At 33.7% G+C, this 15116-nt stretch overlaps 1 protein-coding gene across 1 annotated transcript; it reads right to left on the bottom strand.

The window, feature by feature from the left end:
- Positions 1-5935: 5935 nt before the first annotated feature.
- Mstn (myostatin) lies at positions 5936-12639 on the bottom strand. The gene is made up of 3 exons (XM_048345088.1): positions 11993-12639; positions 9841-10214; positions 5936-7817 (listed from the first exon to the last, which is right to left on the bottom strand). Exons 1-3 carry the CDS (start codon positions 12363-12365, stop codon positions 7437-7439), a joined length of 1128 nt encoding a protein of 375 aa, XP_048201045.1. The 5' UTR covers positions 12366-12639; the 3' UTR covers positions 5936-7436.
- Positions 12640-15116: the final 2477 nt, after the last annotated feature.

The raw sequence follows: 15116 nt of genomic DNA, 5'->3' as shown, positions 1-15116 counted from the left end.
CCCCCGCTCTCCTTTTAACAGTATTTAATAGGTTTCATTGTGCTATTTTCTTTTCTTTAATTATTAAATATTTTAGCACTTTACTGCTGTTGCCTCAAGTAGTTTTCATAATTAATATTGATTTTTATTGTCAAACTGAAGGATAAAAAGACAAACCAATAAAACAGCAATACTTACAAAACTATATGGTGTAAACCAACTGTACAACTAACAGGGGGAGAGAGGAATAGAGGGAAAATGAAGGAGGAGGTAACAAGTTAGATAACTATTTAAATATACAGATTTTCAAATTTCCAACAACTAACTAGAAGAAAATAGAGGACAACAGCAGACAATGAAGGGAAAAGGAATTACTTTTTTTTTTTTTTTTTTTTGCCAGTCCTGGAGCTTGAACTCAGGGCCTGGGCACTGTCCCTGAGCTTCTGTTGCTCAAAGCTAGCATAGCATTCTACCACTTGAGCCACAGTGCCAATTCTAGCTTTTTCAGTTTATATGGTACTAAGGCAAGCACTGTACCACCAAGCCACATTCCAAAACCAAGGAATTATAATTCTTAAGCTTGGAAAGGTTAAGCACTTCACTGAAAATAGAGAAATGCAATATAAACTTATGGATATAACCATTTCTTCATTTGCTAGACCAGAATTGTGAGTAATGAATGTGTTTTAAAATAGGTAACTTCAAAAATCATTAACGAAAAATATGAAAGAAATGCTACAGGGCATAAATTGTGTTATATATGTAAGCTAAAGAGAGAATTAGTAGAGTGGATCAAGTGGTAGACTATTTTCTTAATGAGGTTAAGGCCCTGAGTTCAAAACCCAGTACCACCAAAAACAAAGGTAAGAATTTCAGATTGTCAATAAAAACCACGAAAATGGTTTGATGAGATATCATTAAAGACCGAGTATTGCCAGAGATCGGGCCAGGCAGCAGAGTGCCTGCCTAGGAAGCATAAGTTTGAGGCTCTGAATTCAAACTCCAGTAAAGAGAGGAAAAAAAACATAAAATTTAATATAATCATCTCTGCCTCTGCAAAAAAAGTATCTCTTTCCTCTCTTCCCTTACCCCTTGCCTCCCTACCCCCATCCTCCCAGATACACTAACTTTTTTCTTCACCATACATAGATAGTATAACTACAACAACCATATTTAACCACAGAGTCAACTCAAGGATTAAATAAACACAATGAGAATGGCAGAAAGATGGGTAAAAGGAATATAGGTCTTCATTGATATTATTGATCTTGTGGTGGTATTCTACCTAGAGCTGTCTTACATCTGGACCTATGTGAGATAATACATTTGTCTGTTCTTTAAGCCACATTGGAATTGTGACTTCTGTTATTGTAGAGGAAAATAATCGAAATAAATACATGTGTATAATCCATGTCTATATATTATATGTGTTTCTGTACACACATGCTATATGTATGTATATATGTAATATATAATGAATATGCTATTACTAGCTCTATTACAAACACCTATATTTGAAATGCATTATTTTAATCTTAAAAATAATTTATAATTGTGGTTTTACATAAATTTAGATGTCTGAATTTTTTTCTTTGGATAAAATTTTAGAAATAAAGTCAACATAAAGAACTTCTTTTTTCATTTCTTTATTGTTTAAGTGATGTATAGAGGGGTTACAGTTTCATACGTAAGGCAGTGAGTACATTCCTCATCCAATTTGTTACATAATGAACTTCTAAGGATCTTGTTACTGATTTTAAAAAAATCTTGAACAAATTAAGCTGAGTTTACTTGAACAAAGAACAGTTTGTCAACCAGGCCACCCTCAAAACCAGAAGAGATTTGAGAGCTCCACAAGGGGGCAGGCAGCATTTATAGAAAGAAAACAAACAGCTTGATTGTCAATAGCTTTAACTTTACATTATTTGTACAAGGTCTGCTCAGTTGACAGGATATGATTGACTGAAGCTCAGCTGCTGTGATTAGCTGACATTCAACTGTTACAAAATATACTCTTAATAGATTTTTAGTTTGTTAATGTACTAAGCTGCAGTTTAATTACATAGGAATCAAGGTATAAGATCAGCCTCACATCAAATTCAGTTTAACATTACAAATTTGAAGGGACTGGTCAGGACCATATATATATATATATATATATATATATATATATATATATATATATATATATAGTATTTATTTCTGATCACCCTTACAAACTCTAGATACTAGCATAAAATGTTAGGTGAATGGGTGATAGGTCATTTAAGCATATATTTTTATTATTAGTTATAATTAGCAATGTGGATTATTAACAAGTTACATTTTCTCAGGGAGTTCTTAAATATGACAAGTATTTAGCATAGGTTCATATACAATTTAAAAACAAAGAGTAAGTAGATTAAGCCTATTCCTATGTTATCACATAAAGATATCTTGAACCCATGTTGAGTGAGAATTTTTTGTAAAAAGAGAAGCTCCACACATTGATTCACTGATGTGAATCAGACTGAGCTGGTTGCGAGGCAGTAGAGTCACAATATATCTCACCTTTAAATTTACACTTTTAAGAATAGGAGAATATTAAGCATTATTTTCTGAATAGGTTCAGGAAGAAGATAGGCATCATGAGCAATTTCCAATGATGTTGAGCCTATAAAGCAAAAATGGTAATTAAGTAAGAGGAGGCTTGAGGAAAAAGCTGAAATCAGTTTTTCAACAATTGAAAGGTTATATTTGTTCACATCTCAGATGTTTGTGAAAAACTACACATATGTATTTGGACTTTTCCTTGCATGCATGCACCTAACTTAGTCACTTTTCTTTTTAGTCATGAATCTGAGCCTCAACTTCCTTTTTTAGAAATGAAGATAATTATTGGGTCCAAGTGGCTAATGACAGTAATTCTGGCTGCCTAGGAGGCTGAGAGCTGAAGGACTGCAGCTCACGGCTAGGCCAGGAATTCTGACTCTATCTCTAAAACCCAGAGGTGATACATGATTCAAATGGAAGCACACTGGCTCAGAAAGCTGAACAAATGCAAGGCCCTAAGCACAACTAACAAAAACTACACAAACAAAAAGAAAATGAAATGGAGATGACTACATAATTTGAATGTATTTATATCTTGTATTGTGAGTAGCTTAGCTCTTGACAAATTAGGTAAGAGATACGGAGGCCCAACACACTAACCAGGTAATGTTACTGCCAGGTAAGGTATATAAGTTATATCTATGTATGTGTTCAAATTCCAGTTCTTTTCACAATGTTTCTTCAAATATAGTTCTTGGCCAGGATCAGAAATCCTTGGTCAATCTGGACAGGGCTTATTATACATACACTATACATCTCTATCTGCAAAGGAAAGAGCTCTGCTAGTCCTGCAGTGGCAGAGCTGCTCTTCCCATGAGAGGCCTACTTCATACAATTTGCTTCAGACTTAAAGATGTACCTTAATCTATATCAGAAGATGGAAATTAAATCATGCTCCCTATTCAACTTCATGGGAATTCTGTCTGACTCTGTAACCATAGGAAGTTTGTGTAATGTAAGATACAGGTCCTATAGTTTTAGACTTTGGAGTACATTTACTGTCTGCCAAGGTAAATCTAAAACTGGGGGAACTATTCATAACTGCTTTTCTTTGCTGTGATTTTTACGTGGCCTGATTAAGAGCTGAAGCTGACCTAAGATTTCTCTGTAGAACCCTTAACCTAGGGTTCAGGGAGCCACCTAATTCTTCTTAAGAAGTAAGAATTAGGACTGGGAATATGGCCTAGTGGCAAGAGTGCTTGCCTCATATACATGAAGCCCTGGGTTCGATTCCCTAGCACCACATATATAGAAAATGGCCAGAAGTGACACAATGGCTCAAGTGGTAGAGTGTTATCCTTGAGCAAAAAGAAGCTAGGGACAGTGCTTAGGCCCTTAGTCCAAGGCCCAGGACTGGCAAAAAACAAAAAACAAAACACACACATACACACACAAAACAAACAAACAAACAAAAGTAAGAGTTAAGTCACCTTCTTCTTCTTAAATTGCCTAAGAAGTATGAAGCTTTTTAGGAAGATATTCTTGGAGCTAAAGGCCAAATACTTGACTCAGTGATTTCCTAATTATTTCCATTTAAGAATTTTTATTTTCTCCAACAGCCACTTTAATGTGTTGAGTAAACTGGTGGTTTATTAATCTACATTCAGAATTGTATCTTGGCCTTATCAGGATTTGATGACATCATGTAGGCTAACTTTCTTGTGTTGCTGTATTTTGGTGTGGGCTGTTTGGAGGTAACAGCAAAATTCCAAGTTTCCTAGGAACAAAGCCAAGAGACATTTAGCTCCTTTGTCAGAGTTAGTGTCCATGAGGCAGATCTGGGAAGCTGTTGTGGAGGATCTATGGCCAAAACCACATAATCAAATTTGGTACTGAATAAGACTCTTCATAACACACTAGGAAAAACACATGATCCTTGGAAAGAAAAGTTGTAACTGAATAATCTTGAATGGTTAAGAAAACAAATTAAAAGGGGTAAATAAATTAATTTTTAAAAAGTCTGCCTTAAAGTTACCCTTAAGATTAATTGAATCTAACAGTTCTGGGAGTATATTTCTAATGAATAGTGTTTTGCCTATAGGACATATACAGAGGTGATAAAATTTTTGATTAAAATTTATTTAAAAGACAGGTTGTATGTGTACATAGGTTTAATAGAAGCAGATTACATTATTGAAACTTTCATATAGTAATCCAAAGCTGGAGTCAATGAAAATTAAATATGTGTCTGCTTCATTGTCATGCTGCATGCTTCTACATTAGAAATATTTAGTATAATGCTAAACTGGATATGGATTATTACATCTTTATGAGTGAAACTAATAGGGGGTTTATCTGTCATTGTTATACATATATTTTATGCCCGTCAAAAAAGTTAGGTAGCCGACATAAAACCTTACACTCAAGAACTTCCTGTATTCCTGATAGAATATGCTGTTCAGTGAGGTATTTTGTCATGTATGTAGATTATATTTAAATATCCTCTCTAGCTAGTATCTTAAATGGGAACAAAGATGATTTAGTTATAAACCACTCTTGCTATCTAATGCAAAAATACTAATTTTCCAAAGATTCCCATTGTAAAATATCTTCTAGACATGAACTAAATTAAGCACCATTTTGCATTGCCTGACATCGTACTCAGGGATGACCAAAATGACTATAGTTTTCTTTGATACGTTTTTCAGTCTGTACACTGTAACTGAATGACTAAGTAGTATATAACACAGACCAGTCATGCTAGAATTTGCATATCAATGCCCAAAGTTAAGTTTGTTAGTGATAATATTAGTAGTATTCATGTTTGTTTTATAAACTGATCATTTGCTCTTTAAAACAAAAATTTTTATCACTTCTTCCATTAAACTTATTGAATGCTTTATGGCTAAGTTTTTAAACTGTAGAGGTTGAGAGGAAGGATTTATTAAAAAATGCTCCTGTACATTGTATTTCACTTAAGGATTTCTATGTACTTTTGCAATTGTTTTGCTATCCAGTTTGGAAATTGGTGTTCTTAATCTTCAGATAAATGTGCTAGTACCATCGAGTGCTAGGTAAAAGACATAGCTTCTCTCTGTCCCTCTGGCTTCAGTAGAACTTGTAACTCGAGGACCATATACCCTTGCCAACTGCAATGCATTTGGAAATTGAACCTATGAAAACATATAAATAGTTTTCAGGTCAAGATAGGGAGAAATAAAAGAGATACAGCTAGTCAGTCTTTGCTTTTGTGTATGTAAAGCAACTTGAACAGAACAACTTTAACAGGAATTTCACTCATAAAGACTGTAGTTGCAGACCCAATGAAACTAAATCAAACTTTTCTGCTAAATCAGTAGGCTTTTATCATAAAGCAAAAATGAGAAACCCACAACTAATGATTAGGACATAAAACTGTTATGTCTTTCAAGAATGTGAAAACACTTTAATATAATTTATATTGTTTCTACACAATAGATGTAGGAAATAATTTCACTTAGTATAAGTACAATGAATTTGATTAACAAAATCCCAATTTACAAAATAAAAGTAAATAAATGCAGAAATATATTCATTATCAAATTATAACATAAAATAACAATTCTTATTGAGATATGTTTATTATTTGCTATTTCTGACAATGGAGTTATTCATTTTGGTATGCTTAGTAATATTCATAACTAGTAAAATAATGGAACGTTGAGGTTTGAATACAATGACAGTAAACCATTGAAATTTCACATTCACATTGTATAGCCACCGTGAATCCAGAAGTGAATGTTAATAATGTAAAAAAATATAAAATGATTGTAATATAACCATCTAACCATTAACATGTGGAGTTTTAAGACCACTATTTAATTGCTAATTTTATCTGAAATATAAGCAGTTGCTTTTCTGTGATACAAGACATGTCCTTGTGCCTTCATACTTAATTTGAAATATCTTTAGTGTAAAAATATACCAAAGTAAATAAAAAAGGAGACACTTATTTACAAAACAATATTGTATACATATTATATAAATGCAATTATTTCAAAGTTTTTATACAATATTGATAGAATTAGTCATTTTCATTATTTTATCACAAGACTGCAATGTTGCAAAGGCAGGCTGTAATTCTGAAATTCTGGTAAAAATGAATACTGTTTGGCTGCCTTTTAAGATACTACAGTTTCTCCCAATATGCTACAGAATTGAAAGCTGACTTGTGGAAACATAATGCCTCTTTCATTAAAGAAAATCCATTCTCCATTGGAGGTGATGAAAATGCACCTGAAGAAGGGAGAAACTTATTATTTAGCTGATTGTGTTTTGTTTGATAAACCTGATAACATCAGTGTATTGTAATAGCACCATTGGCATGAATTGTTAATATACTGTCGAATCACAATAGGAATGGAAGCTTGCACATGGTGTACCATCCCTTCTTTTGTGGAATTTTTATCTTACCAAGTATGCTATCATACAATATAAATTCAAGTGTATAAGAATGTTTCAAAAGATGGTAAATAACAACCTTCATTTTACCAATATTATATATGTAAGTTTTTCTGTAAATACTAATAAAATTGTAAAGAATTAGAGTTTAAAGCATACTCCTTTAATTCATCAGAACACAAGGAGAGTTGCTTTTATTTCCTTGCCTATGTTGTAGTTGTAATACATGTGAACATACATATAATTTGATCTCCTCCTAGTTAAAAAAACTCTGGAAATCATAAAACTTCCCATTATATGATTTGTTTTGATGGTTAAATGCCAACCATTGCATATATTCTCTCTTTAGTTCATATACTGTAACTTGTGCTTAAGTGACTATAGCATACTCAAGGCCTATAGCCTGTGGTACATAATTTCACAGTTTCAAAATTGTTGAGGGGAAAACCTTCCATGTTTAAGGAAGCTATGAACTAATGTAAATCTCATGAGCACCCACAGCGGTCTACCACCATGGCTGGAATTTTCCCATATATTATTTGTTCTTTGCCATTAAAATACAGCATATTAATGGGTGACATTTTTGTGGGAGTACAGCAAGGGCCCGCTGAACCTCTGGGATTCGCTTGGTGTACAAGATGAGTATGAGGATATTTTTGTAAAAATACAAATTCACACTCTCCAGAGCAGTAATTAGCCTTGTATCTTTTGGGTGCAATAATCCAATCCCATCCAAATGCTTCGAAATCCACTGTTAGAGGGTAACGACAGCATCGCGATTCTGTTGAGTGCTCATCACAGTCAAGGCCAAAATCTCTTCTGGATCTTTTTGGCGTATCTGTTACTTTGACCTCTAAAAAGGGATTCTGCATGAAAAGAACAATTAGTAATAGTAAGAGAGCCTGAAACACTTTCCTATCCAAAGAAGTATTAGAAGAAACCAAACATTTGTATACCAAGTGTATTTTTCAGAAGTACAGTCTTAAGGAATCTTAATTTACATTGGGCTTGATTTTCCTCTTACACAGCATAAATATACACAGCAATACATATGTCCCTAAAGTCAAATTGTTCTATGTATCTTTGTTTATGTTATTTTTATCTTGACAGTACTGGCATTTGAAGTCAGGGCCTTACACTTGCTCACCAGGTGCTCTAGTACTTGATACATGTTTTCAGCCCAGTCTGCTTCAGTTATGTTTCAGGTAAGACCTTGCATTTTGTACCTCAATCTTCCTACCTATTCCTCCTACATAACTGGGATCATGAGTGTGTGCCCCCATATCTGACTACTTGGTTATGTAGAATCTTCCTAATTTTACCCAGGCTGGCAGTGAACCTCAATCATATGGATCTTTATCTCCAAAGTAATTTAGGTGATATGTGTGCACCACTGCACCTAGGTTCTATATATTTTCCATTTTTGTTTTGTTTGATTCTAAGACATTCTGGAACTTGAAAATATGTGTGGGAAGAGAGAGGAGAAAGAGAGAGTGAAAAGGGGAGGGGAGAGGTGAGCATCCTGTCTAAATCACCGTTGATCACATCCACTCTCCCTTTCTGTGCATACATCTGGCAAGTATAGGAGGAATAGGAAGGCTCATCCATCCTCTTCCCCAGGTCTTTCCTCAAGGAAATTTGGGTAATAAAAACAAGAGCAAAACAGCTATCTCTGTACAGCATGTGGATTGTACAGCAAAAGGGAGGCATAATGATAAAGGAAACTCTAGCTGTATACATACGAAGTTAAAAAAATAAAACCCTATGAGAGAGAAGGACAGATTCACAAGAAGAGATGGTGATATGTCTTTTTCTTCTTTCACTGAAAATTATTTCTGTTCAGATATTCAAGAAGAGTTTCTTAACCCTGTTCTTGCCTCAGTCTTTCAATACATTTGAGCCATTCCTTTTGGAGGGCAAAATCTATTGAATATGTCTTGTTAACTACCTGCTTAATAATTAAAACTTGCCATATTAGCAACTTTGTTAATTAAAATACCTACAAGAAGAATTTTTCTCAAATAATTGATAGTCATTTTTCAATCTTGTATCAAAATAAAAATAGACCTGGTTTTCCCAAGATGGCAAAAAATGACTCTCATTTAGAAAGTCAACAACTTCAATAGATCATTTAGAACATTATACAGTCTTTTAAAGTATATATTTTCACTTATAGCAGATCGGATTTACCAATTAGGTATTTGTCATAACCTTGTCTTGATGTTGTTTAAATCAATCAATATTCATTAAATAAACCAATACACAAGCAATCCAACCAGATCAGAAGCAAGCTAAATGAAACTATAATTTTATTAGGGGTATTCAACAAACTAAACTACATGAATCAGTTCATCATTATCTTGTAAGTAGTATATTGAATAAGAGGAGCTTCCATGTAGCATTTTCAATAAAATATGTCTATACACATGCATAGTTAATTTCTATAAGTAAAACATTTGAATTTAATATTTTTCCTAATTCACGCAAAGCCAAAATTTTTAGAACACTGTGGGAACAAAGTGGAAGAGAAAAGTTTTGTTTTGTCAGGTATATATCTACTACATGGTTTATATTTTTATTCATATAACTATCATATCAATGAACGTGCTTTATATTTCATTTTCAGTTCAGAAGAACTCCTTATGAAATTAAGAACCATGATATAATTGTTTTAAATCTTCATGCAAAGTAAGAGTAACAAGGAACTATTTCATGGGATATGAAATTAGACACCCACTTTTATTGGGTACAGGGCTACCATCAGGTTAAAAGACTTTTGTCTGGTTTATGAGCATGGGAAATTGGTATTTATGTCCCACTAGTATTCATTCATTTTATGAATAAAATCCTAACTGGATTGTTAGTATGTTATTTTCAGTTGTCACTTACCAGCCCATCCTCTCCTGGTCCTGGGAAGGTTACAGCAAGATCATGACCATTCTCATCTAAAGCTTTTATTTCAATGCCTAAGTTGGATTCAGGTTGTTTGAGCCAATTTTGCAATACTGTCTTCACATCAATGCTCTGCCAAATACCAGTGCCTGGGTTCATGTCAAGTTTCAGAGATCGGATTCCAGTATACCTTGTACCATCTTTCATGGGTTTGATGAGTCTCAGGATTTGTACAAACACTGTTGTAGGAGTCTTCACAGGCCTCAGATATATCCAGAGTTGGGCCTTTACTACTTTATTATATTGTATTTTAGAGCTAAATTTAAAGAAGCAACATTTGGGCTTTCCATCCGCTTGCAATAGAAAATCAGCTACAAGTGAATAAGAAAAAAGTTATTGAAATTATTTCTCATGAAAATAGGAAAAAAAAACATAATAATAATTGAGCATTTTTTCACTTGGGAAAATGTATGCCTATGTAGTATTTTTAAATGAAATGTAATGTAGAGCTTCATTTATTACTCAGAAAAAAATGCCAAAATAATTATTCCAGCTTTTTAGAATTTCTTGGATTTATGTGTTTTCAGCTGTTTTGAAGGAGTTCTTCTTTTAGACAATTGTGAATTAAGGGCTGTTTTGTGAAGGAATGAACAGTAGATGAAATTTTAAAATGATGATGATTATAGAGAACAAGAGACACTGTGAAGGAACATCCACTTAGAATTCTTTGGGAATCTGAGTAGTTACACTTACGGAACAGCTGTACCAATCAGTCTGGATGAAGGAACCCTTCCCCCAGGCCTGAATTACCTGGGGACAAGACACACTGAGCAACTTACTGAGCCTCAGGAATTAGCAGAAAATATAGTTCATCTGTTATATTTTGGCTCAAGATTAGCCTTTCAAAGGAACAAAACTAGACAGGTAGTTAACACAAAAACTGATTTTATTCAAGTCATTTTCTAAGCTAGAAAGTATTGCTTCGAGTCAGCCTGTTATGGTTAGCACAAACATTAAGAATTTTCTTTTGCTTAAAAAAAATAAGATACGACTATTTAATAGCAGAATCTTAAGTAAAACAAATACTTTTGAATGGTAACATGATTATTTTATGAAGGAAACTATTTTGAAACACTTTCAAGTCTAATTTAAGGTAAATAAAGCACTGTATAAAAGCAAGATTCCTGACACAAGAAACAAAAATCTTCCTTGTCATGCTTGCTCTGATAAGATGCCTCTTTCCCTTTCCTCAGAAAGTATTCTTTCTAAGCTGATCAAGAAGATAGATGAAATATATTATCTTTCAGATGCAATATTGTTATAGGATATGTATTAGTCCTATCTTGCATGAAGAATAAAATATTTTGAGAGGTTACTAAGCAATGTAACTGCTTGAAAATACGCAGACAGCCTGCTCTCAATAAGAGGCTCATGACCGAGGTCCAAGTAGGACTTTATAAGCCATATGCTACCTGATTAAAATGTCTGTTTCCTAAAGATTTTCTGATATTTAGCTCATGATTATCATTATGCTATCTTTGCTTCATCATTGCCTTGACTAATATGTTAAATATCTAACTTTTTCTTACTGTTCAGTGGACTCATTTTCACAGTTAAATATTTTGATTCATGAGCAACACAAAACAAAACTATGGGAGATAGATTTAAACATCAAAACCACTGTAGGTAAGCAGCAGTACTCAAAGAAGCTTAAAGAAATGTCTTCCTTTTTTATTTGTAAAAAGAACTTTTTATAAATGCATATTTTAAAAAATCAAAAGCAATTACAAAATCTCATGTAAGCTTTTAACATTGCTGTAGTGTCTCCCAGTCCTTGCCTTGGAAAAAGTAGGCAGTGAAAATACAAGCATTCTATATTTTCCATGCTAAACTGAATATCAATGCTGGGCAAGTAGTTAAGTTTCAGCCCTTTAGTTCTATAAGGAGACAAGTTCATACAGCACCTTTCAATGGCAATGTATTTCTTAGAGAAATCTAAAATTTTAAAAAAACAACCAAACAACCCTCTTTCCTCTCCCACTTACATACAAGCCAACAGCTTGTTAAAAGAGCCTGAAAATAGATCTGTTTCTCATAAACACTAGAACAGTCAGCAGAACTGTTGCTATACACTAACAGAACTACTTACACTCTGTAGGCATAGTGATGATTGTTTCCGTGGTCGCGTGATAATCATCATCTTCTAAAGAGCCATCACTGCTGTCATCCCTCTGGACGTCGTACTGATCAATCAGTTCCCGGAGTGGAGGAGCTTTGGGTAGAAGTTGTCTTATGGCATCTTTGCTGATGTTAGGAGCTGTTTCCAGGCGAAGTTTACTGAGGATTTGAATCTTTATGGCTTCTATCCGTGAATATTTAGTGTTTTGTCTCCAAGTACATGCATGACACAGAGCCTCTTTTTCCACATGTTCTTTTTGTTCACTGTTCTCATTTAGATCCACTGGACCAGCAACAATCAGCATGAACAGGTAAATAGAAACATAGATTTGCAGCTTTTGCATGATTTAATTCAGTACAATCTTTTTTACCCTGGTTCTTAATTCTTCCTTTTGCTTTTGAGTAATGCCAAGCAAAATTTTAATGCATGTACAGTCAGAGAGACAACTTGCCACACCAGTGAATCTTGTATACTGTATTCCAAGTGGCTTTTTATATTCCAACTCAGATGAGACAAGTGTCGTCAGGATCTATGATTGGCTCTTGCTCCACAATGAATCTCGCTGTCAGAGGTTAAAACCCTGTGTGTCACAAGTCACCAAGCAGTATTTTGTTACAGTCGAGGGTGAGCTGATTCATTTGACTACTTCATAGATGAAATAAGTCCACAAATAATGAAAGATATGTGACATTTGGAAAAGTAAAGTCTATGTAATAACATAAACTGTACTTGCCTTACTAATCTCTATAAACCCTTAAGTTATAATTCAAATTAGAAAGATTCTCTTTATACCTAAAATATAAACTGTTACTTCTCAAAAGTTAAAATAAATTTTTATTGTTTAAGTAAGTATTTAAAGTAAAAATATTTTAGGTCACTTTTAGAGCTGTCTAATCAAGGAAACAAAATTTAAGAAGGCCTTAATTTTAAAAACAACCAAGTTAAGAATGTAATACTAATAAGAGGATTTCATCTGCAATTTGAGCAACTTGTTTTCCTGTCTAAATTTTTAGCACTTAATAAACATCATTCATACTATTTTACATTGTGCTTGAAATTAGCTTTAAATCATTTAATGTTTTAGTAACATGAAAATTTTTCTCAATGGTGAGAATTATTATATTATTCCTACCCTAAACAATTAGATTAGTATGTTATTCTTAGTCTAAAGAATTAGATTAATGTCACTCAAAAATATTTCTTCATTATTACCCCGAGTGTAATATCAGCTCTTAGGAAAATCTTTGCACTAAGATTAAGAAGATAATATATTAGTAATTGGCCTTGCAGGTTTAGTACAGTTTGCCTCAGTTTTCTAATAGTAAAAGTAAAAAGTGATCTATCTATTCTGTATGAATTGTATCAGAAGATTGTGAACACATAAAAGAGAAAGAGTGCCATAGCAGAGGGATAGCCTTTTGTTCTTTCCCCATATTGCGATAGGTTAGCATCCCTTTTTGCCAGTCTCTCATTTTGACCAGAGGGCAGACACCTGGCAGGGATTTGGGGTAAGATCTGGGAGCAGAGAATGGAGCTTTTTGTTCTCTAAACTTGAGTGGCCTCTACAGGGATCAAACTCTCACCCTTGGCTTTGGGAGCCACAAGGTCTAATCAAATGAACTATTAAAGAGCAGAATAAACATGGCCAGTGAGAAACAGAAGATGTTTCCAGGCCACAGGAGATTTTCTCTTAGTACTTCTTTTGGGGACATTGATTCCTAAGAGATTTAATCCATCACTTTTCTTTCCAAGAGAGTGTAGTGCTCATATCAAATATTTATTTTTAAGTCACTACCATTTTTGCACACTGTATACCAATTTACTGCCTCAGTGCACTAAAATGAAACTCAGTAGCCTGAAAAGTTAATGCATTTTCATCAAATTCTTAAAAGGCATCTACACCTCTTGAGAAAAACGGCCTTACATAATGCATTGGATTTGCCCATCATTAAAGATTAAGGAAAAGCAGACACAGACCAGATGCCTGAGGCTTTCAGGCCCTCTTTGTTACGGGACAATATTAGCTCAGGCTTATAAAGTTTTATTTATTTGTTTGGAAATTTTATTTTTCAACATACAAATTTTTATACTACAACCATTTCAAGAGGCTACTAGACAGTTCTAGTCTTTTTTAGTGTGCTTAGAATGAATTGTATAGCAATTGAGTGCTCAGTCAGTAAAGCCAGATAGACCTGAGTTCAAATCTCAAGTAAAGTCACTTCTAACAATATGACAATGGGTGAGATAAGACTTACCTTCTCATACATTGAGTTTTCTCATACAGAATTGGGGATAGAATTTAATAATGCATGTATATTACTAAATATACCACTGTCATGTGGCATTGTTAAATTGTGCAATGTCATAGTTATTATCATACTGATGACAACTAGTACTTAGGGGTTTGTTCTTGACTTCATGCAAATGGGTTTTATGTTATACTTGAAATTATCTTTCACATAAGCTAAACTGCTTCACATAGTAGCTGCCAGTTACCAGTGTACAAAGTAGGCCTCCAAAGAAAGTTTTCTAAGATGGCTTGTTAAAAGACAGATTTCAGCTCTTATTATTTATTCTTATTACCTGGAATAAAGCAAACAAAGATTGTCCTTTGTGTAGTCAGTTCTCATTATTACTGGACTTCATATTGCCTTCATTTCCTCTTTCATTTATATTTTTTACAGAGACTGGTACCAGAGATAATGATGCCCTTTAAATCCATTGGTTAGCTTCACATTGATTAGTCCTTTTAAACTGTTTTTAAACACTGTCCCCAAACAATGCAGAATGTGGTGGGAAAATGGTGGCTGCCTGTGACAGTTACTGATGGACACAGAGCTTTGGTTTGAGAAAGTGAGAAGTTCTGGAGAAAGAATAGGGATGGTTGTACAGTAGTGTGAAAATGCTTAATGACCCCAAACTATACACTTAAATTGGTTAAAATCACTTCTATGTTAATTATATTGTACCATGATTTTTAGAAAGCTGTTCCATGTCATAAAAAAGTTTGTACTGTAAAACAACACATGTACTAGAGAAACGTGGCTTAGGCATTAGTGCTGTTGGCAGTGAATTCAATGTTAATAAATGAATG

The sequence above is a fragment of the Perognathus longimembris genome, chromosome 4, assembly GCF_023159225.1.
Source record: "Perognathus longimembris pacificus isolate PPM17 chromosome 4, ASM2315922v1, whole genome shotgun sequence".
Lineage (NCBI taxonomy): Eukaryota > Metazoa > Chordata > Mammalia > Rodentia > Heteromyidae > Perognathus > Perognathus longimembris.
This window is presented reverse-complemented; position numbering and strand designations above follow the sequence as displayed.